Source organism: Haemaphysalis longicornis, unplaced genomic scaffold (genome assembly GCF_048455015.1).
Source record: "Haemaphysalis longicornis isolate Haplotype H1 unplaced genomic scaffold, Haemaphysalis longicornis Haplotype H1 scaffold_5, whole genome shotgun sequence".
Taxonomy (NCBI): domain Eukaryota; kingdom Metazoa; phylum Arthropoda; class Arachnida; order Ixodida; family Ixodidae; genus Haemaphysalis; species Haemaphysalis longicornis.
The window spans coordinates 81918643-81942048 of NW_027526385.1; the positions used below are offsets into that span (position 1 = coordinate 81918643).

At 52.5% G+C, this 23406-nt stretch overlaps 1 protein-coding gene across 2 annotated transcripts in view; it reads left to right on the forward strand.

Annotated features, from left to right (window-relative positions):
- The window catches only part of LOC144138522 (uncharacterized), a 176400-nt gene that overhangs the window by 27289 nt on the left and 125705 nt on the right, over window positions 1–23406 (forward strand). The window contains exon 2 of one of the 2 annotated variants that reach the window (XM_077670851.1): window positions 22573–22698. The exons of the other annotated variant lie outside the window; for it this stretch is intronic. Coding sequence (XP_077526977.1) covers window positions 22573–22698 — 126 coding nt within the window. The remainder of the gene's footprint in view (window positions 1–22572; window positions 22699–23406) is intronic. 2 annotated transcript variants of the gene reach the window in all.

The following is a 23406-nucleotide window of genomic DNA, read 5'->3' on the forward strand; positions in this document are numbered from 1 at the left end:
TGAATTTTAAGCGCAGAACACTTTAGGGGTGCACCTTGTCGTCGTAGCTCGCTCGCTGGACCCAAGTAGAAGCCACACGGCATTCTGTCGTCGCGCCGTCCCAGAGAGGCTTCGAAAGCCAAGCGGTTTATATAGTCATAACCGTTCGAAACTCGTAAACCGCTGGCGCTTGTCATGCATCTCCCCGTTGTCTGTCGCAAGAAAAAAAAAAGGAAAAACTTGTTAGTACATTTGAGGGAAAATATACGTAATTAACCGGCAGCGCCCGTATTCACTTAGTTAGGAACGCTCGTTGGGTTGGTTTTTGCGATGGTAGGCGAAAAAAAGTGGCTGTGCAACCCCGGCACGTGTGGGAGGAAACGTGAGCATGAAAAGAACATGACTCCCTTTGGCGCAGTTTCGGGCAGGGGGCGCATGAGCACTGCGAAGGCGGGAAATTTGAAATGCGCTGGACAAGCCTCCGTTGAATTCACCAGGAGAGCAATGAGACAGGGCGGCGAAGAGCGTGATGGGTGGTAAAAGTGAGCGGATAACGGCGTCACAGCCCATTATGGCGAATCACTGCTCTGCACTTCGGACAGCTTTCACGTTGAGTGGATCGGCTTTAATTTTTTGAAAGGCGAAAACATTGTGTGGGTTCCTCGTGACGAAAAACCCGGCGTTGCGAGATGGCTGCAAAAACCCTCGCGCCGCTCCTAACTTAATAAGAAAAAAATAGTAGTGGCTTAGCTCTGCTATGCCAGGATATACGAAGCGTGAGCTAAGGTTCAGGAATCCAGTCCAATCCAGTCCAGTCCGGTCCAGTCCAGTCCTGTCCAGTCACTGCTCCTCGCGCATGCTCAGCACGGCTCTTCACGAGCCGCGAAACGGCTATCAAGCGGCTACGGTGCAGAGTCAGACTTGGCTACTGCGCAATTGAGGCGCACACCTGGGAGCGCGCCAGCGCCAGTGCGTCTGCCGCGGCTATGACGCAACACAATCCACTTTAATCCAATCCAATCCAAGCCAATCCAATCCAATGCCCCTCGCGCTTGCACAGAACTACAGTGTACTACATTCTAGTACACCATAACAGAACGGCCCTTCACGGCACACGTGAAACTGCTCAACCTCGTCCAGTGTAGCTTACGCTACAAAAACTGCGGCCTGAACGAGAATAGAACCCATGGACGCCGTCGCAGGGAAGTCGCTCAACCACTACGCTACGCTGAGGCAACGCTGTACAGGGCTTTCTGGGTACTTTAAATGGGAACAAAATAATGTCGAGAGGGAAAACAAATTTACCAACCCTTCCTGAAGAAAGCTGAGCGAAGCGCGATAGATAAAAGGGCGTCTAACCGTCCCTGAAAGTGCATCCAATCGATTGTCAAACCTTCACAGACCCAAGTCGCAAACGATGAACGAAGCCACGCGACGGTTTCTCGCCCACCAAGTAGGCGCATCTACGAACGATCTAAACGTATAGCCTGTATTCAATAGCGAGGCGCGCATGCAGGCAACCGTGTGAGTGCGCCGTCACTGGTTACGTCGGGCTCTGCGGGATGGCGGTACTTGTCCGTGCTAAGCGCGTGATATGGGTTGGGCATTCCAAGCTCTAGCCCGCCGAACGCCAAGAAGTGCCTGATCGACTCCAGTGTGAGTGCGATTAATGACAACTATGTTGACACCGCCGTTAAGAATCGGGTTAAAACGGAGCAGACGACGCATGCGGGGGTTATTTTTGTAGCGTAAGCTACACTGGCCGAGGTTGAGCAGTTTCGCGTGTGCCGTGAAGGGCCGTTCTGCGCAAGCGCGAAGAGCATTGGATTGGCTTGGCTTGGATTTGGATTGAATTGGATTAAAGTGGATTGTGTTGCGTCATAGCCGCGGCAGACGCACTGGCGCCGGCGCGTGCCCAGGTATTCGCCTTAATTGCGCAGTAGCCAAGGCTGAGCTGCACCGGAGCCGCTTGATAGCCGTTTCGCGTGGCTCGTGAAGAGTCGTGCTGAGCATGCGCTAGGAGCAGTGACTGGACTGGACTGGACTGGACTGGACTGGACTGAACTGGATTAGACTGAATTGGACTGGACTGGACTGGACTGGATTGCTGAACCTTAGCTCACGCTGCGTATATCCTGGCATAGCAGAGCTAAACCACTACTATTTTTTTCTTCGGCGTGCATGCCGCCGCAGTGGCACAAGCCGCGCCGTGTCCGTGGCGCTTCGGCCATGTCCGTGGTCATCTCCAGTGTTGCCAAACGATGAAATTGACAGCTAAACTTTTCAATGAATACCACCTATACCGATACGGGGTTTACGAGGCAGAGTACTCCTTCTTCGGGATCGATGCGTGTGCTGTCTTATCTAGAACAACCGCTCCTTTTTCGAGATTTTCAAGTAAACCTATTGACACAATTGAAGCCCGGTTTCTTCACGCACGCGCCGTGTGTCTAGAGATCTTGTCAGAGCTTTTCGGTCTACCAACCGGTCTACGGTGAAATGCATTCGTTTTTCTGGCAGAACGTCATCGGCCCCACTAAGGAAGTTTTCGCTTTAAGAATTTCCGGTGCACTCAAATCTGCTTACGTGTCTTGAATCCGAAAGCATTAGGGTTTCCCCTGGCGATATAGGTGTTGGTCGCGCTGATTTCGCGAAGCTACCGCAACGCGGATCCGTAACTTTTTCGGTACGCAGTGTCCAATCGTCTGCGGTCTGGCGAACGGTGGAAGCGAAGTTTCGAGCGGGGGGATGCGAAGGCGAGGTAGATTTAAGTGCACCTAGGATTGTTTTCTTGTTGTTGTTGTTGTTGTTCTCATGTCGAGTACATCCTTGTTGGAAATGATGGCAATTTTTAAGGGGGCCTTGCAGACAAAACACGAGTTTGGTTCATTCGGAAGATTGTCTCGTTAGAATCATACTGACGCCACTTTTAACGTACACTTTGCTCAAATAAGCTGTATAATTAGGAAACAGGGGAATTGTCATGCGACCTACTAGCTCATTTTCCGCAACAGAACCTATGATGTCATATGTGGCAGCTCTGCGATTGGTTGAGGCCGCCAAAGGCAAACGCAAATTAGGCAGGGCTTACAAGCTTGCCGAACGAGCTATATGCGCTTCAATTGAGGGCGCATTCTGTTTATAGCAATAAGAATGGTGGGGTAAAAAGCGGAAGTTACGAAAGTACACGCGAACATAGAAGTACCGATGCGTACTGCTGTTGATACTGCACGCACTATGATTGTTTTAGCTGCACAGCACTGCGACGCTTTGGGGTTTTCTCTGGAGACACTGGGTGATTGGCGTAAACGACGGTGTCTTACGTGACCCTGTTTGTCGAACGAACACCGACCATGCTTCACGAAACGATTTTCTTCCTTAACAAAAACAAGCCAGCTATAAATATGGTCAAAAAAAATTCCCGCGCCTTCCCGCGAGGGGAACACGAGTAAATGCAGAGCATTGGGGCCTCGGTACTGGTTGAAGGCAGTGTTGCTTCCATCGCTTTTTCCGTGATGCTGGAGTAGCAGACACGAGTAAACGTGGAAGCGAGCGTCAACCGAGGAAGGAAGGAGAAACGCAGTGACTGAAGCACGAGCGACCGCTAGCCGCTGTATATTTGCAGCGCGCGCAGTAGAGGGAGAGCGCGTATGCGCAAGCAGCGCGCGCCCTTCCACGCCCCACCACGCTGCTATCACGCACCTGTTACGCCGGGACCGCGACGGAGCGAACGGGCTGACTACGACGCATGCGCGCGCCAGCTGCTGTTGAGAGAGAGGAGGGAAGGAGGAGAGGCGCACCTGCTGCGGACGCGGAGCTGTTGACGCCGTCCGACGCAGGAAGAGGCGAGGCTAAGAAATGCTCTGCATTTAAAACAAAGGCAGGAAACGGCCCGCCGCGGTATAGTGGCGCCATCTAGGTTGACTAACGGTAAACAAGGCTCCGCAATCGTCTGCAGAGCGATTCTTGTGATGTCATTGCAGACGTCGCGAAAACACATGATTTGGCGGGAGAACCAAAATTCCAACTTAAATTGATTAATTTATGAGTGAATAAAGCATCGTTTGCTTGCGGACAAGCGCTTGGGGCACTATAAAACGCGGGGGCTTTCGAATAAAACAAACCTGTATTTTGTCTGCATGGCCCGTTTAAAGAGTCTGTGGTCGCCCTTTCCATCCTCTCATTAATTCCAACGGCACGCACGTCGAACCGCCTCCGTAAACGTTGTGCCCGGTCCGTATCTTCCGCAACCGCTGTTTGCGCCGGAATGTATAAACCACGTCTAGCAAGCGGTTTGCGCAGGCAGTGCGGTTGCAGACGAGCACGTATTTTGCCTGAAAAAAAACTTGCATTGATTACAGAACGAGGTTGCGGAATTTAGAGACGGTATTTTTCAAGACACTGAGCAGATGAATTTGCGCTAAGCCATTTCGCCGGCTCAGCGGCACGCCTGGTTGCTCAACGGCCGGGCGTTGAGCTGCTGAGCACGACATCGCTGTTTGTACTCCACTCCCCCCCGCCACGACGGTTTATCGGATGACGGCGAAGAAACAAAATTGGAGACCGTCCACTACTGTGAAGATGGAAAACCACAGAAGCTGTATTGGTGAAGAACTGTATCAAGATACAGTAGACTGTACGGAACTTCAAGGGACCGAAAAAATTAGTTCCCTTTAACAGGAGTTACGTTTACTGAGATAGATGTTGGAAAGTGCCAACTGATGTGCGTACACACTCTTAATGCCATTTCATGGAACTCTAAAAACTAGAAGGTGAATGTAGCTGATAGTTTTTTTTTTTTTTCAGAAACCAAGAAAACAAGAGGTTTAGGTACAGCATTGACAAAGTTGATTTGGCAAAAATGAGTCGTCGAGCCCTACAAGATGCATCCATTATTTGTCCTTGCAACTGCATCTTTACGGAGGCTAGAAGGCTCAACTTCGTGCGTGCTTACGAGCCACCGAAGTTAGAAGACGACAACGCGGTAATGAAGCGCGAATAGCACCACGATGGCACGAAGGAGGCGGCAGGAGCTGAGCCCTGTAACCTCGGCGTCTTGAATCGAGCCCGAACGACTGGAACAAGAACTGCGATGTTGCATTCGTTGCGCTAACACGACTGACCACTAACGAGATGAGGCTTACGAAGCCAACGAGGCTAAAAAAAAAATCATGGAGGAAGAAATAAAACGAAACAGCCGGAACCGTAAAAAGATTATTCTCATGCCAATGGGTTTCACAAAAAATTCCATTTATGGTTCCGTTTATACGGTGACGCGGCAAGTTTAGTTCCGATTACCGAGAGCTTTTTTTACGCTATACGAATACAAAACCAACCAACTTACAGGCTACTGTTCTGTTTAAGCGGCAGTTCCGTTCTAGCGATTTCCGTTTATCGAGATTCTACTGTATATGTACGAGAACGTTACGCTATATCGATCGAATAAAGGCACACACACATAACTTCCTTAGAATTAGTTATGAATTAATTTGAGTACAATTTATCTTGGCATAGTTACGATAAAAAATGAAGGAAGCCCACACTAACGCGTAATACTTGGAGTTCGCGAAGCTGTACGCAACCTTCACGAAGTCTACGACTGCAGCCGATTTGCCGCTTCTTTGCTGCCGCAATGACCTTCACTCCATCATTGTTGCTACAAGTGTGAGCTTCCTTCATTTTCTTTTTTCAAAGTGATAATCATTGGACATCACCTTGGAAGGGCGTACTCTATGACCTGTCTTTCTCGCTCGGGCAAGCGATGCCACGATTACGGCGAACGCTGGAGCCTTTCTCGTTCCGAGCGAGTGTTCCCACAATTGAGGCGAACGCTGTGTTCCCGTTAGCAGTTGCAACAGCCCGAAACAATGGGTAGCCCAACTTAGGAAGACCTGGCGCTCTACTTTACACCTGGTCACCCGGTTGTCCAGTAAATATGGTGGGGCACACCAACACGCTTGTACTATGCTCGCTCGCGCAGTGGCACTTGGACGATTATGCTTCGGCTTCCCAGTGTATGATCTACGTCCGTCCCATGTTATTGACCTTCACAAGCTAAATCGCCATCTTCTCCGTGCGGTTAGTGGCCTTCCTAACTTCACGCGAGTCGATATTCTGTATCAAGTGGGTCCCCCTTCCACCCCTCCATACCCTTATAGAGGAAACAAAGCTGCGATTTCAGAATCATGTGGAGCATTCTCCTCAGGGACGAGTGCTTACTGAATGGGATCAACTTTTTTAAAAAGTAATTTTAACCAAATGAACTTTCCACCGCCCATTCCTCCGTGGGAGCGACCTTCGATTGGCATCCCGCGTCGCAGACCAATTAGGAGAACTCATCAAACTGCCCGAGAGCAGTATGTTCGAACCCTCGTCAACGACAAGGCCGACGATGAGGCAGACATTTACACGGACGCTGCGGTTGACGGAAGAACGGCGGCCATAGCCTGGACCTCTACATATATCCCCCAAATAAATGGATCCCGTCACGTCTCCAATACATACGGGCTTGTGGAAGAAGTGGAACTCCTGGGAATTTTGGGAGCAATCCGGCACATTGGCGAACATTCCTCGGTAACATTTCGGCTGGCGTACCCGCAAAATTTCCCGCCATTTTTCCACGGGGCTACCATGATTGGCATACCAAGACTGCGCTCCCCTTTACGGACTGCCTTTACGGGTCCCATACGTTTGTAGCACCTCCCCTAGGGACAAAGCGAGAGAGAGAGAGAGAGAGAGAGAGAGAGAGAGAGAGAGAGAGAGAGAGAGAGAGAGAGAGAGAGAAAAAAAATAAGGAACCCGGGACCGAGCCCGAGCCACGGCGCGAGCGCGCAGGGGTTTGTTACCAGAGCGGGCTGACAGATCCGTGGCCTTTATAAACGGGCCCCAATACGTTTGTAGTACCCACGAATGTATTATGATGCAAGCTAATCAACAGAGGGAAGTCCTGGTCTGGCAACCATGGTAGCCCCGCGAAAAATGGCAGGAAATTTTGCGGGTACGCCAGCCGAAATGCTACCCATTCCTCCACCCTCTCCATTAAGAAGTTCAGAATAATCACGGACTCCCACGTCGCACTTCGGGAGCTGAACCGTGCGTTCGCGCCTAATAGCACGGCGACCCGAATTCTGACTTCGGTACGCGACCTACAACAAGAAGGCTTCACTATTCGCATCGCCTGGACACCGGGACACACCATGAGTGCACATGGCAACCTTTAGGCACACGCTGCTGCCAGGGAGCGACTTCAAGCACCTCCCGCGGTTCCCAACTCCAGTCGGATTGGCAACTTCGGCTTCGGTATCTAAAGAAACTAAGCAGACAACGCTTGCAAGATGCGACACCGGACGGAGTCCTCGCCCTTCTAAAGCCTCTTTCACGCTCGGGGGAAATATTCGCAAACAAAGTCTACGCCAATGCGGCCTACACCCCTCACGTCGTTTACAAATGGACAGCCCCTGCAGGGTCCGAGCTCCACCACTGCCCACACTGTGGTTGTGATGGCACACCAAATTTATTTCATTTAATCTGGCTATGTCCCGCCTTCGACAGAGGCCGTGAGCAGCTTTTAGCCATTGGCCCGGTACCTACATCCGAATCCGAACACATACGCCGGGTGCGGGAAGATCCACCAACCCTTGAATTGATTACTGAATGCGCTCTTGAGAATGGTCTCTTTAACATGGTGTAGCAGCTTGTCCGACTCCCCTAGAGTGCACCAAGCACGCTCCATCTGCCCGATCTCTGTGCGAAAACTGAGAAGAAAACAAGCTAGTGACCTGTGAACCGCATATGAACAGCGAGCATGCGCATTAATATGCAGAGAAAGAGAACTGTCTGAACAGGGAGCACCGCTGAACTGCTCTTTCCCCTACCTTTTGACCTCTCTCCCCCCAGGGCATCTGGCCTCCTTACCTCAATAAAACCATTCTCTCTCTCTGTGGTTTTCGTTTTTTGGCCAATCTTGACCAATCCGCATGATTGGGTATCGCAGTTTCGCGTGGGTCGTGAAGGGCCGTTCTGAGCAAGCGCGAGGGAAATTGGATTGGATTGGCTTGGATTGGATTTGGATTTGATTGAATTAAAGTGGATTGTGTTGGATTGTGTTGCGTCGTAGACGCGGCAGACACACTGGCGCCGGCGCGGGCCCATGTGTGCGCCTCAATTGCGCAGTAGCCAAGTCTGACACTGCAGCGGAGCCGCTTGATGGCCGCTTCGCGTGACTCGTGAACAGCCGTGCTGAGCATGCGCGGGGAGCAGTGACTGGACTGGACTAGACTGGACTGGATTAGACTGAATTGGACTGGACTGGACTGGATTGCTGAACCTTAGCTCACGCTGCGTATATCCTGGCGTAGCAGAGCGAAGCCACTACTAATTTTTTAACTGCCGGGTGGACGCCGCAATCTTGGCCGATCTCCTTAAGTGAGTTTTCTTGTCTTGACAAACGTGCGCATGCAGGGCCACTGGGCGGTCATCGCGAGGCATGCACACGCGAGCGCTAGGCATTTTCTCGATTTTGTTAACGGCTTTGCGGTCGCTACAAGGCCTGCGCTCACGTGCGTGCGCTAGGCAATTTCTTGGTATTTTTAGCTGCGGGCACGAAAAATAATGATTTGCTAAGCAGCTACTATGTTTAAAAAACCTCTCCGTTTTCAACGCTGAAAAAAACTGAACTGGTTTCTAGCACCGCAAAATCATCATCATGATCATCATCATCATCACCATCACTGATTGTCTTAAGGCCCCCCACCGTCAACACACTACCAAAGCCTCCGACCAATGAATCTGCAGGCAGGCGACTTCAATGTTCGAAACTCGCCCAGTGCATGATCGTCCCGAACCCTGTGACTGCCGCGCAGATCAATGTCACCGCAGCATGCGTGAACTGCTTCAACAGGGTTTGACTGGGTAGGGATTTCTGCTTGCACAAATTTTGTGGCGGCAGTGCAACTCCCAATTGATCCTGCTGCAGCATTTCAGAGTCCATTCTATGTCCGCAAACTTCTGTAGGGGGTCTCTCCACCGGGTCCATGCTGTTCCCCTGATTCGTTTTCCATCCCCCTTGCGCCATAAAAATCCAATCATTATCATAACCATCATGCCAGCATATCATGATCATCGTTTTTAATTCTGTGGTACCCACTGCGCCAGACAGGTGGCCCAGCGGTTGTTGCCCCTCACCCACACCACATCGCCCGCCCAACCTCTCACGTATCGTGTCCTCGAGCAGCGTGCAATTTTGCCTAGTCCACAGCACGTCTTTCTTACGCATTAGTGTCAACCCCCTGTCACACATTACAAAAAACACATCGTCCTTCCACCCCAACATCATGCTATATATATAAGGGTCCAACAACCGTGACATAGTGCCCATTGTGGGTGGTCCGTCGTCTTCGTGGTGCCTTCGAGTCTTTGGAGCCTGAGCTCTGCGCATTCCTCGGAGCGCGTCGTTTGGGCACTGGTGTGTGTGTGTGTGTGTGTGTGTGTTGGACACAACACCCACATCCAGTGTCTCCTCGGCGGACCTTCGCCCCCTTGGGCAGCCAAGGGGGCAGCCATGGCTGGGCCCAGCCAGGCCGAGGCTTGGCCGCAGCCAGCCGTGGAGCCTCCCATCTGCCGCGAGTGCGGGCACGATGTCGGAACAAGGCGTTCCGATCCTCTGCCCGTGCCTCGACGACATGATGGCCGACTGGTTCCTCGAGAATTTCGTGGAATTCAGGCGTCCAGCGACTGCGCCAAGCTGGTGCAGGAAACGCTGGAGGCCTCGCTTGGCGGCAGCGCCGCCTTGGTGTAGGAAACAGCGCGAGGTCGACGACGGCGCGTCGACGTCGGCGGCAGCTGATGCAGGGTCCGAGGCTGTGCCCTCGACGACCCAGTCATCACTGCTGCCAATCGTCGTACCTCCAAGACACCGGGTGAGCCTGCTTCCGAGTTGGGCTGCCATCGTCTCGTCGCCACTCGCCAGATGTGTGGAGTTCGCTGACCATGGCGGAGATGGAGCCGGCCTTAATGCGGTCGCATCTCCCAGGTGCCGCGTGAGCACCGTTTCCATGGCAACGAACTTCCGGAGAACCGCGGCTGGCCGCCGAGCCACGCTTCTGCCGCACTGGGCTTTGCTTCTACCGACGCCCGAAGCATGGGCTGAGCTACGCTCGCCTATGCACACAGGCGTGGTACACCGCACTTGCGGCGGTGCACTGTGTACGTGACACGTACACGGCGTCTCCACACCCCACGGTACACCGGGAGCGATCTCGGTGTTGGTGCGTGGCGAGCACCGGGTGTAACCGTAGCCCCCACATTCAAGTTGTGGTCCCGTGACGAGGAATTGTAAGCGGAAGGGCAGAACGCGCGAACGGGGCGTATTAAACACCTCACGGGACACCGGGAGCGATCTCGGTGTTGGTGCGTGGCGAGCACCGGGTGTAACCGTAGCCCCCACATTCAAGTTGTGGTCCCGTGACGAGGAATTGTAAGCGGAAGGGCAGAACGCGCGAACGGGGCGTTTTCCACACCCCACGGGACACCGGGAGCGATCTCGGTGTTGGTGCGTGGCGAGCACCGGGTGTAACCGTAGCCCCCACATTCAAGTTGTGGTCCCGTGACGAGGAATTGTAAGCGGAAGGGTAGAACGCGCGAACGGGGCGTTTTCCACACCCCACGGGACACCGGGAGCGATCTCGGTGTTGGTGCGTGGCGAGCACCGGGTGTAACCGTAGCCCCCACATTCAAGTTGTGGTCCCGTGACGAGGAATTGTAAGCGGAAGGGCAGAACGCGCGAACGGGGCGTTTTCCACACCCCACGGGACACCGGGAGCGATCTCGGTGTTGGTGCGTGGCGAGCACCGGGTGTAACCGTAGCCCCCACATTCAAGTTGTGGTCCCGTGACGAGGAATTGTAAGCGGAAGGGTAGAACGCGCGAACGGGGCGTTTTCCACACCCCACGGGACACCGGGAGCGATCTCGGTGTTGGTGCGTGGCGAGCACCGGGTGTAACCGTAGCCCCCACATTCAAGTTGTGGTCCCGTGACGAGGAATTGTAAGCGGAAGGGCAGAACGCGCGAACGGGGCGTATTAAACACCTCACGGGACACCGGGAGCGATCTCGGTGTTGGTGCGTGGCGAGCACCGGGTGTAACCGTAGCCCCCACATTCAAGTTGTGGTCCCGTGACGAGGAATTGTAAGCGGAAGGGTAGAACGCGCGAACGGGGCGTTTTCCACACCCCACGGGACACCGGGAGCGATCTCGGTGTTGGTGCGTGGCGAGCACCGGGTGTAACCGTAGCCCCCACATTCAAGTTGTGGTCCCGTGACGAGGAATTGTAAGCGGAAGGGCAGAACGCGCGAACGGGGCGTATTAAACACCTCACGGGACACCGGGAGCAATCTCGGTGTTGGTGCGTGGCGAGCACCGGGTGTAACCGTAGCCCCCACATTCAAGTTGTGGTCCCGTGACGAGGAATTGCAAGCGGGAGGGCAGAACGCGCGAACGGGGCGTTTTCCACACCTCACGGGACACCGGGAGCAATCTCGGTGTTGGTGCGTGGCGAGCACCGGGTGTAACCGTAGCCCCCACATTCAAGTTGTGGTCCCGTGACGAGGAATTGCAAGCGGGAGGGCAGAACGCGCGAACGGGGCGTTTTTTTTTTGTTTTTTTTTTTTTGCTATCGTGCTGACTTTAAATGGGCCAGGTAGGCAAAATACAAGCATGGTATGGTATACCCCCAGCGCTTGTCCGGCAGCAAACGATGGTTTATTCGCTGAGAAATAATTACTTTCATTCTCCCGCCAAATCGTTCGTTTTCGTGACGTCTACCGTGAGTCAGAAGGACGGGTCTTCGAGTGAACTTCAGGTGCACCGTTCAGTCTGCAGTGGACTGCTGCGCCTTGTTTACCGGATGTCCTGCTAGATGGCACCACCAGATGGCTTGACAAACACGCGCCGGGCACGTTGTAGGCGGTCGTCACGAGGCACGCAACACGGGCGCTTGGCATTTTCATGGTTTTCTTAACTGTCGGGTGGTCGCCGCGGTCGCGTGCGCGCGCTCGGCAACTTCTCGATATTTTTAACTGCGGACACGGAAAATTACGATTTTCTAACAGCTTCGCTGTTAGAACAAGAACTACACAGTCCTTTTCTGTCATCATGCTCCCCGCAGACGGCCGCGTATTTACTAACGCTTACAAGTTCAGTGTGAACTAAGCAATTACGAGAGGTAAATGAAACTGTCCGTAAATCTAGAGGCGTCTAGAATTTCAGCGGATTTTTGTTTTTTTTTCAAGATACCTGTAATAAATTGAGACCTACTCAGCATTGCATACTGTCTCTAGAGCGAGCGTGTGCGATTGTTCTTTGTCGACACGACCCGATAGACGCACGCAATTTTGGTCACAATTAACCTAGCGCAGGACAGGGTCCGCCGTGAAAATAAAAGTCGCCGTGAAAATAAAAGTCTGTTAATGGGGCCGTGAAAACAAAATGCGAATTTTATTCGTTTTCAACATTGGCTTGGCTCGTCGGAATAACTCACCACATTTAACGCCATCTTCACTCTAATGAGCTGTGCAGCGGAGCTTGGATTTCCCAAACTCAGTATAGGACCTGCGAACTTTTTCATTAGAACGGGCCCGTCGTTAGATCTGGAAAGCATCTGTGAGAAACATCTAGAAAACGTCTAGAAAAGCATACGGGGAACTACGCTGGCAGTCGCGAATTTGTTCGTTAATTAATCAAATGCATACGATCCGCGTTTCGTAACAATGAGATCGAACTGCGTAAGGAGCAAAAGTGAGAATAGGCAGGCAACTGACCGATTAGTTTTCCGCTCTAGAATTAAGACGCGTTAGGGGAGCAAAGCACGTAGACAGACTTAAGCTCCCGTGATTTTTTTAATCCCCTACAGGCCATCAAGAACGCCCGTGTGCAGCAGCAGATTTCAAGCGCACGTCGAAGAACCCCGCGGGGGTCTGAATTAATTTGTAACCTTAGTCTACGCGCTTCTTTCGTACACACTCTTAATGTGCGTACACACTCTTAATACCATTTCATGGAACTCTAGAAACTAGAAGGTGAATGTAGCTGATAGTTTTTTTTTTGTTCAGAAACCAAGAAAACAAGAGGTTTAGGTACAGCATTGACAAAGTTGATTTGGCAAAAATGAGTCGTCGAGCACTACAAGATGCATCCATTATTTGTCCTTGCAACTGCATCTTCACGGAGGCTGTAGAAGGCTCAACTTCGCGCGTGCTTACGAGCCACCGAATTTAGAAGACGGCAACGCGGTAATGAAGCGCGAATAGCACCACGATGGCACGAACGAGGCGGCAGGAGCTGAGCCCTGTAACCTCGGAGTCTTGAGTCGCTACCGAAGTACTGGAACAAGAACTGCGATGTTGCATTCGTTGCGCTAACACGGCTGACCACTAACGAGACGAGGCTTACGAGGCCAACAAGACTAAAAAAAGAAAACGTGGATGAAGAAGAAGAAAAAAAAAAACGAAACAGCCGGAACCGTAAAAAGCTGATTCTCATGCCAATGAGTTTCACAAGAAGTTCCAGTTCTAGTTCTGTTTATGCGGTGACGTGGAGACTTTAGTTCCGATTACCGAGAGCTTTTTTACGTTATACGAATACAAAACCAACCAACGTACAGGCTACTGTTCCGTTTAGGCGGCAGTTCCGTTCTAGCGATTTCCGTTTATCGAGATTCTACTGTATATGTACGGGAACGTTATACTATATCGATCGAATAAAGGCACACACACACACACATTACTTCCTTAGAATTAGTTATAAATTAATTTGCGTACAATTTATTTCGGCATAGTTACGATAAAAAATGAAGGAAGCTCACACTAACCCGTAAGACTTGGAGTTAGCGAAGCTGTACGCAACCTTCACTAAGTCTACGACTGCAGCCGAATTGCTTCTTCTTTGCTGCCGCAACGACCTTCATTCCATCATTGTTGCTACAAGTGTGAGCTTCCTTTATTTTCTTTTTTCAAAGCTATAATCATTGGTCATCACCTTGGAGGGGCGTACGCTATGACCTGTCTTTCTCGTTCCGAGCAAGTGTTCCCACAATTGAGGCGAACGCTGTGGTTTTCTTTTTTTTTTTTTTTTTGGCCAATCTTGACCAATCTGCCCTTAATTGGGTATCCTTGGCTTGCAAGCACGGGCCGGACACGCTGGGCGGTCGTCGTGAGGCGCGCACACGCGAGCGCTCGGAATTTTCTTGGTTGTTTTTGTAGCGTAAGCTACACTGGCCGAGGTTGAGCAGTTTCGCGTGTGCCGTGAAGCGTCGTTCTGCACAAGCACGAGGGACATTGGATTGAATTGGATTGGCTTGGCTTGGCTTGGATTGGATTTCGATTGGATTGAATTAAAGTGGCTTGTGATGGATTCTGTTGCGTCATAGCCGCGGCAGACGCACTGGCGCCGGCGCGGGCCCAGGTGTGCGCCCCAATTGCGCAGTAGCCAAGTTTGACGCTGCACCGGAGCCGCTTGATGGCCGTTTCGCGAGTCTCGTGAACAGCCGTGCTGAGCTTGCGCGGCGAGCAATGACTGGACAGGACTGGACTGGACTGGATTAGACTGAATTGGACTGGATTGGACTGGATTGCTGAACCTTAGCTCACGCTGCGTATATTCTGGCATAGCAGAGCTGAGCCACTACTAATTTTTTAACTGCCGGGTGGACGCCCCAATCTTGGCCGATCTCCTTAAGTGAGTTTTCTTGTCTTGACAAACGTGCGCATGCAGGGCCACTGGGCGGTCATCGCGAGGCATGCACACGCGAGCGCTAGGCATTTTCTTGGTTTCGTTAACGGCTTTGCGGTCGCCACAAGGTCTGCGCTCACGTGCGTGCGCTGGGCAATTTCTTGGTATTTTTAGCTGCGGACACGAAAAATAATGATTTGCTAAGCAGCTACTATGTTTAAAAAACCTCTCCGTTTTCAACGCTGAAAAAAACTGAACTGGTTTCTAGCACCACAAAATAATCATCATGATCATCATCATCACCATCACTGATTGTCTTAATGCCCCCCACCGTCAAAACACTACCAAAGCCTCCGACCAATGGATCTGCAGGCAGGCGACTTCAGTGTTCGAAACTCGCCCAGTGCATGATCGTCCCGAACCCTGTGACTGCCGCGCAGATCAATGTCACCGCAGCATGCGTGAACTGCTTCAACCGGGTTTGACTGGGTAGGGATTTCTGCTTGCACAAATTTTGTGACGGCAGTGCAACTCCCAATTGATCCTGCTGCAGCATTTCAGAGTCCATTCTACGCCCGCAAACTTCTGTAGGGGGTCCCTCCACCGGGTCCATGCTGTTCCCCTGATTCGTTTTCCATCCCCCTTGCGCCATAAAAAATCAATCATCATCATCATCATCATCATACCATCATTATATCATTATAATCGTTTTTAATTCTCTGGTACCCACTGCGCCAGATAGGTGGCCCAGCGGTTGTTGCCCCTCACCCACACCACATCGCCCGCCCAACCTCTCACGTAACGTGTCCTCGAGCAGCGTGCAATTTTGCCTAGTCCACAACACTTCTTTCTTACGCATTAGTGTCAACCTGTCACACATTACAAAAAACACATCGTCCTTCCACCCCAACATCATGCTATATATATAAGGGTCCAACAACCGTGACATAGTGCCCATTGTGGGTGGTCCGTCGTGTTCGTGGTGCCTTCGAGTCTTTGGAGCCTGAGCTCTGCGCATTCCTCGGAGCGCGTCGTTTGGTCACTGGTGTGTGTGTGTGTGTGTGTGTTGGACACAACACCCACATCCAGTGTCTCCTCGGCGGACCTTCGCCCCCTTGGGCAGCCAAGGGGGCAGCCATGGCTGGGCCCAGCCAGGCCGAAGCTTGGCCGCAGCCAGCCGTGGAGCCTCCCATCTGCCGCGAGTGCGGGCACGTCGTCACGATGTCGGAACAAGGCGTTCCGATCCTCTGCCCGTGCCTCGACGACATGATGGCCGACTGGTTCCTCGAGAATTTCGTGGAATTCAGGCGTCCAGCGACTGCGCCAAGCTGGTGCAGGAAACGCTGGAGGCCTCGCTTGGCGGCAGCGCCGCCTTGGTGTAGGAAACAGCGCGAGGTCGACGACGGCGCGTCGACGTCGGCGGCAGCTGATGCAGGGTCCGAGGCTGCGCCCTCGACGACCCAGTCATCACTGCTGCCAATCGTCGTACCTCCAAGACACCGGGTGAGCCTGCTTCCGAGTTGGGCTGCCATCGTCTCGTCGCCACTCGCCAGATGTGTGGAGTTCGCTGACCATGGCGGAGATGGAGCCGGCCTTAATGCGGTCGCATCTCCCAGGTGCCGCGTGAGCACCGTTTCCATGGCAACGAACTTCCGGAGAACCGCGGCTGGCCGCCGAGCCACGCTTCTGCCGCACTGGGCCTTGCTTCTACCGACGCCGGACGCATGGGCTGAGCTACGCTCGCCTATGCACACAGGCGTGGTACACCGCACTTGCGGCGGTGCACTGTGTACGTGACACGTACACGGCGTCTCCACACCCCACGGTACACCGGGAGCGATCTCGGTGTTGGTGCGTGGCGAGCACCGGGTGTAACCGTAGCCCCCACATTCAAGTTGTGGTCCCGTGACGAGGAATTGTAAGCGGAAGGGCAGAACGCGCGAACGGGGCGTTTTCCACACCTCACGGGGCACCGGGAGCGATCTCGGTGTTGGTGCGTGGCGAGCACCGGGTGTAACCGTAGCCCCCACATTCAAGTTGTGGTCCCGTGACGAGGAATTGTAAGCGGAAGGGCAGAACGCGCGAACGGGACATATTAAACACCTCACGGAACACCGGGAGCAATCTGGGTGTTGGTGCGTGGCGAGCACCGGGTGTAACCGTAGCCCCCACATTCAAGTTGTGGTCCCGTGACGAGGAATTGTAAGCGGAAGGGCAGAACGCGCGAACGGGGCGTTTTCCACACCTCACGGGGCACCGGGAGCGATCTCGGTGTTGGTGCGTGGCGAGCACCGGGTGTAACCGTAGCCCCCACATTCAAGTTGTGGTCCCGTGACGAGGAATTGTAAGCGGAAGGGCAGAACGCGCGAACGGGACATATTAAACACCTCACGGAACACCGGGAGCAATCTGGGTGTTGGTGCGTGGCGAGCACCGGGTGTAACCGTAGCCCCCACATTCAAGTTGTGGTCCCGTGACGAGGAATTGTAAGCGGAAGGGCAGAACGCGCGAACGGGACATATTAAACACCTCACGGAACACCGGGAGCAATCTCGGTGTTGGTGCGTGGCGAGCACCGGGTGTAACCGTAGCCCCCACATTCAAGTTGTGGTCCCGTGACGAGGAATTGTAAGCGGAAGGGCAGAACGCGCGAACGGGGCGTTTTCCACACCTCACGGGGCACCGGGAGCGATCTCGGTGTTGGTGCGTGGCGAGCACCGGGTGTAACCGTAGCCCCCACATTCAAGTTGTGGTCCCGTGACGAGGAATTGTAAGCGGAAGGGCAGAACGCGCGAACGGGGCGTTTTCCACACCTCACGGGGCACCGGGAGCGATCTCGGTGTTGGTGCGTGGCGAGCACCGGGTGTAACCGTAGCCCCCACATTCAAGTTGTGGTCCCGTGACGAGGAATTGTAAGCGGAAGGGCAGAACGCGCGAACGGGGCGTTTTCCACACCTCACGGGGCACCGGGAGCGATCTCGGTGTTGGTGCGTGGCGAGCACCGGGTGTAACCGTAGCCCCCACATTCAAGTTGTGGTCCCGTGACGAGGAATTGTAAGCGGAAGGGCAGAACGCGCGAACGGGACATATTAAACACCTCACGGAACACCGGGAGCAATCTCGGTGTTGGTGCGTGGCGAGCACCGGGTGTAACCGTAGCCCCCACATTCAAGTTGTGGTCCCGTGACGAGGAATTGTAAGCGGAAGGGCAGAACGCGCGAACGGGACATATTAAACACCTCACGGAACACCGGGAGCAATCTCGGTGTTGGTGCGTGGCGAGCACCGGGTGTAACCGTAGCCCCCACATTCAAGTTGTGGTCCCGTGACGAGGAATTGTAAGCGGAAGGGCAGAACGCGCGAACGGGGCGTTTTCCACACCTCACGGGGCACCGGGAGCGATCTCGGTGTTGGTGCGTGGCGAGCACCGGGTGTAACCGTAGCCCCCACATTCAAGTTGTGGTCCCGTGACGAGGAATTGTAAGCGGAAGGGCAGAACGCGCGAACGGGACATATTAAACACCTCACGGAACACCGGGAGCAATCTGGGTGTTGGTGCGTGGCGAGCACCGGGTGTAACCGTAGCCCCCACATTCAAGTTGTGGTCCCGTGACGAGGAATTGTAAGCGGAAGGGCAGAACGCGCGAACGGGGCGTTTTCCACACCTCACGGGGCACCGGGAGCGATCTCGGTGTTGGTGCGTGGCGAGCACCGGGTGTAACCGTAGCCCCCACATTCAAGTTGTGGTCCCGTGACGAGGAATTGTAAGCGGAAGGGCAGAACGCGCGAACGGGGCGTTTTCCACACCTCACGGGGCACCGGGAGCGATCTCGGTGTTGGTGCGTGGCGAGCACCGGGTGTAACCGTAGCCCCCACATTCAAGTTGTGGTCCCGTGACGAGGAATTGTAAGCGGAAGGGCAGAACGCGCGAACGGGACATATTAAACACCTCACGGAACACCGGGAGCAATCTGGGTGTTGGTGCGTGGCGAGCACCGGGTGTAACCGTAGCCCCCACATTCAAGTTGTGGTCCCGTGACGAGGAATTGTAAGCGGAAGGGCAGAACGCGCGAACGGGACATATTAAACACCTCACGGAACACCGGGAGCAATCTCGGTGTTGGTGCGTGGCGAGCACCGGGTGTAACCGTAGCCCCCACATTCAAGTTGTGGTCCCGTGACGAGGAATTGTAAGCGGAAGGGCAGAAGGCGCGAACGGGGCATCTTTTTTTTTTTTTTTTTTTTTGGCTATCGTGCTGACTTTAAATGGGCCAGGCAGGCAAAATACAAGTATGTTTATTCGCTGAGAAATAATTGTTGAGCAGTTTCGCGTGTGCCGTGACGGGCCGTTCTGCGCAAGCGCGAGGGACATTGGATTGAATTGGATTGGCTTGGATTGAATTGCATTTCGATTGGATTGAATTAAAGTGGATTGTCATGGATTCTGTTGCGTCATAGCCGCGGCACACGCACTGGCGCCGGCGCGGGCCCAGGTGTGCGCCTCAATTGCGCAGTGGCCAAGTCTGGCGCTGCACCGGAGCCGCTTGATGGCCGTTTCGCGTGACTCGTGAAGAGCCGTGCTGAGCATACGCGGGGAGCAATGACTGGACAGGACTGGACTGGACTGGGTTAGACTGAATTGGACTGGACTGGACTGGATTGCTGAACCTTAGCTCACGCTGCGTATATTCTGGCATAGCAGAGCTGAGCCACTACTAATTTTTTAACTGCCGGGTGGACGCCGCAATCTTGGCCGATCTTCCCAAGTGAGTTTTCTTGTCTTGACAAACGTGCGCATGCAGGGCCACTGGGCGGTCATCGCGAGGCATGCACACGCGAGCGCTAGGCATTTTCTCGGTTTTGTTAACGGCCTTGCGGTCGCCACAAGGTCTGCGCTCACGTGCGTGCACTGGACAATTTCTTGGTATTTTTAGCTGCGGACACGCAAAATAATGATTTGCTAAGCAGCTGCTATGTTTAAAAAACCTCTCTGTTTTCAACGCTGAAAAAAATTGAACTGGTTTCTAGCACCACAAAATCATCATCATCACCATCACTGATTGTCTTAAGGCCCCCCGCCGTCAAAACACTACCAAAGCCTCCGTCCAATGGATCTGCAGGCAGGGGACTTCAATGTTCGAAACTAACCCAGTGCATGATCGTCCCGAACCCTGTGGCTGCCGCGCAGATCAATGTCACCGCAGCATGCGTGAACTGCTTCAACCGGGTTTGACTGGGTAGGGATTTCTGCTTGCACGAATTTTGTGGCGGCAGTGCAACTCCCAATTGATCCTGCTGCAGCATTTCAAAGTTCATTCTACGCCCGCAAACTTTACCGGCTGTCCTGCTAGATGGCAGCACCAGATGGCTTGACAAACACGCGCCGGGCATGTTATAGGCGGTCGTCACGAGGCACGCGCACACGGGCGCTTGGCATAATCTTGGTTTTCTTAAATGTCGGGTGGTCGCCGCGGTCCCTTGCGCGCGCTCGGCAACTTCTCGATGTTTTTAACTGCGGACACGGAAAATTACGATTTTCTAACAACTTCGCTGTTAAAAGAAGAACTACACAGTCCTTTTCTGTCACCATGTTCCCCGTAGACGGCAGTGTATTACTAACGCTTACAAGTTCAGCGTGAACTAAGCAATTACGAGAGTTAAATGAAACTCGCCGTAATTCTAGAGGCGTCTAGAATTTCAGCGGATTTTTGTTTTTTCAAGATACCTACAATAAATTGAGACCTACTCAGCATTGCATACTGTCTCTAGAGCGAGCGTGTGCGATTATTCTTTGTCGACACGACCCGATAGACGCGCGCAGTTTTGGTCACAACCTAGCGCAGGACAGGTCCGCCGTGAAAATAAAAGTCGCCGTGAAAATAAAAGTCTGTTAATGGGGCCATGAAAACAAAATGCGAATTTCATTCGTTTTCAACATTGGCTTGGCTCGTCGGAATAACTCACTACATTTAACGCCATCTTCATTCAAATGAGCTGTGCAGCGGAACTTGGATTTCCCAAACTCAGTAGGACCTGCGAACTTTTTCATTAGAACGGGCCCGTCGTTAGATCTGGAAAGCATCTATGAGAAACATCTAGAAAACGTCTAGAAAAGCCTGTGGGAAACTACGCTGGGAATCGCGAATTTGTTCGTTAATTAATCAAATGCGTAAGATCCGCGTTTCGTAACATTGAGATTTAACTGCGTAACGAGCAAAGCAGAGAATAGGCAGGCAACTCACCAATTACTTTCCCTCACTAGAATTAAAGACGCGTTAGGGTAATAAAGCAAGTAAACAGAGTTAGGTTGACGTGATTTTTTTTTATCCAGTACAGGCCGTCAAGATCGCCCGTGTGCGGCAGCACGTTGCGAACGCACGTCGAAGAACCCCGCGGCGGTCTGAATTAAACTGTATAACCCTGGTCTACGCGCTTCTTTCGGCCGGGGTCCCGGGGTCTGTATCTGCGGTGCACAAAACCGAAATTCGAACATTGCGCATTTCTATGCTTTTGCGTGAACGAGACTAGCTTCGCGCACAGTCGTCCACCGTCTTAGCTACAGGAGCAAGGCTTTAGCCACTTACCGTATTTTCGCGCGTATAACACGCCCCTTCAAATCATCCGCACCCCCACTTTCGGCCCGCCGGAAAAGAAAAAAAGAAATCCTCGCGTGTTGCCCGCACATTTGGTACAGGACAGGCTACACCAAAGCTTCTGCTCAACCAACACATCACGGACTGTGTAGACACAAAAAGCGTATACTGTACCTAGCAAGTAGACTACAGTGACTGCAAGGCGACAGTCACAATTCACTCGGTGTCACTGCTCTCGCTAGAGCTATCGCTTGAGCCGCAGTCTTCACTGTTTTACACAAGTTCATCTTCGGTTCCATCCATGTTGTTTTTGATGCAGCATTTTTTGAAGCTGTTTTTTTGCACGATCTCTCTTGGAATCGCCCTCCATGGAAGGCTTAGTCAGTGCTACTGCGTAGGAGCTTCACAGCACAACGGGCATTGCCGTGAAGGTACACTGACGTACAAACCCCGCTTATCCGCACCCCTACTTGGCACTGAAATTTTCGCTTTTTGGGTGCGGGTTATAGGGGCGAAAATACGGTATCGTCTCCTCCTGCCTTAGTGTAAGATAATTTAGTCAAAACTGTTGCATTTTTCCGAAGTTTAACGGGGCACTCAAGTCATCCACATTCGTTTGAACAGTTTGTCAACAGAATTTTTCGAGATATTGTAGGCCGAAGTCGAATCTGATGTTCGTGCTAAGCGTCTAAACGACCGTACAAAGCTCTGTAAGGGAGGGGCTATGCCACGGTGCTGTTAAAGGGGACTCACCTGATGGCATTCTTATGACATCGCGTACGAATACGAAGAGAGTTTACAAATCCATAGAAATTTTCCCAATTACCTAGTTTGCTTCTTGTAGAAATACATCGCTTATTTAATAAAACAAGAAAATAGACAAGGAACACAATTTGGTTTATTTAGTTTTCACTATACGGGGCTAGTTGTCTAGCAAGAGAGAGTTTTGTGTATTTATGTCATTACAGAGATCACGTATTTCGAAAATAAGCAGGCTAGGCCATTGTAACCATTTGTATTCATTTGTAAAAGATTTCATGGTGCATTATGGTTTTGGTTTTTAAGCCCGTGGTGAATATTTGTATCCATCCGTAAAGCTTTTCCTATGATGCACGATGATTCTTAAGCCCGTGGGTCGTGAATCAGCAAGTCGCATAAGAATGTTAACAGGCGAGTCCCCCTGGAGCGCTTCCCATGCTTTGATCACCGTTCGCCTACTTTACAAGTACCGGTCGTTTTTAAGGAAACGTCTTCCTGCGCTCCGCGGCCGCTGCAGGAAGTTCGTCGTCGTCCTCGAGCTGCTCTGTCGCCGCCACAGCCGACTCGTCTCCCACGCCTCCGGCACTCTGGTTCCAGCGGTCGCAACGGTCCCGTCGGCAACGGCAGGTCGGCCGCAAGACAGGTGCGCCCGTCGTTCGCGCTTGACAGGGAGATGCCGCGGCGCTTCTCCGTGAATTTCATACGCCCCTCGCGTGTTGTATAAGCGTGTACTACTTACGCAACGTGGGATTCGGAGCGCGCGATTTTTGAAATCCTTTTAAAGGGTGTCGTTGAGGGAGGGCCGGTCGCGCTGGGACTAATTATTACGGAAACACGCGTAAAAAACGTACACTTTGACGTAAAAACGGCGAACTTGCAACTGGTTTTATTCTAATCGAGGCAAAGCGTATATTCTAGAGGAAGCACTATCTTATCTTAAGCCTGGTTGTGTCCACTGCAGGACGAAAGCATGTCCCAAAGATCTGTAGCCACGCTTATCGAGTGCCTCGAGGCCGATAGAGTGATTGTGTAATGATTGGGAGGTTTTTAGCAAATGTACCCAACCAGGGTTGCTAAATCCTGGTCTGGTGAGGAGATGCTATTTGTGTCCCAGGGAGCCTTATCTAGCATGGTTTAACCTATCTAGCAGAACCTCCCGTGGTATCCGGCGGTGTTATATACCGGACCAGGCAGTATTTCGATCCTGGTACGACGCTCTAGAGGCGTAGCATGGAATCTAAAGTTCGGGAGCCCTTCCTGAAATCGGCCTGTTCTGGGGCTGTAGAGGCATAGATGAGACAAGAGGAAGCGCTATAAAAGCAATTAATGCGAAAATTGGGAAAGGGAAACA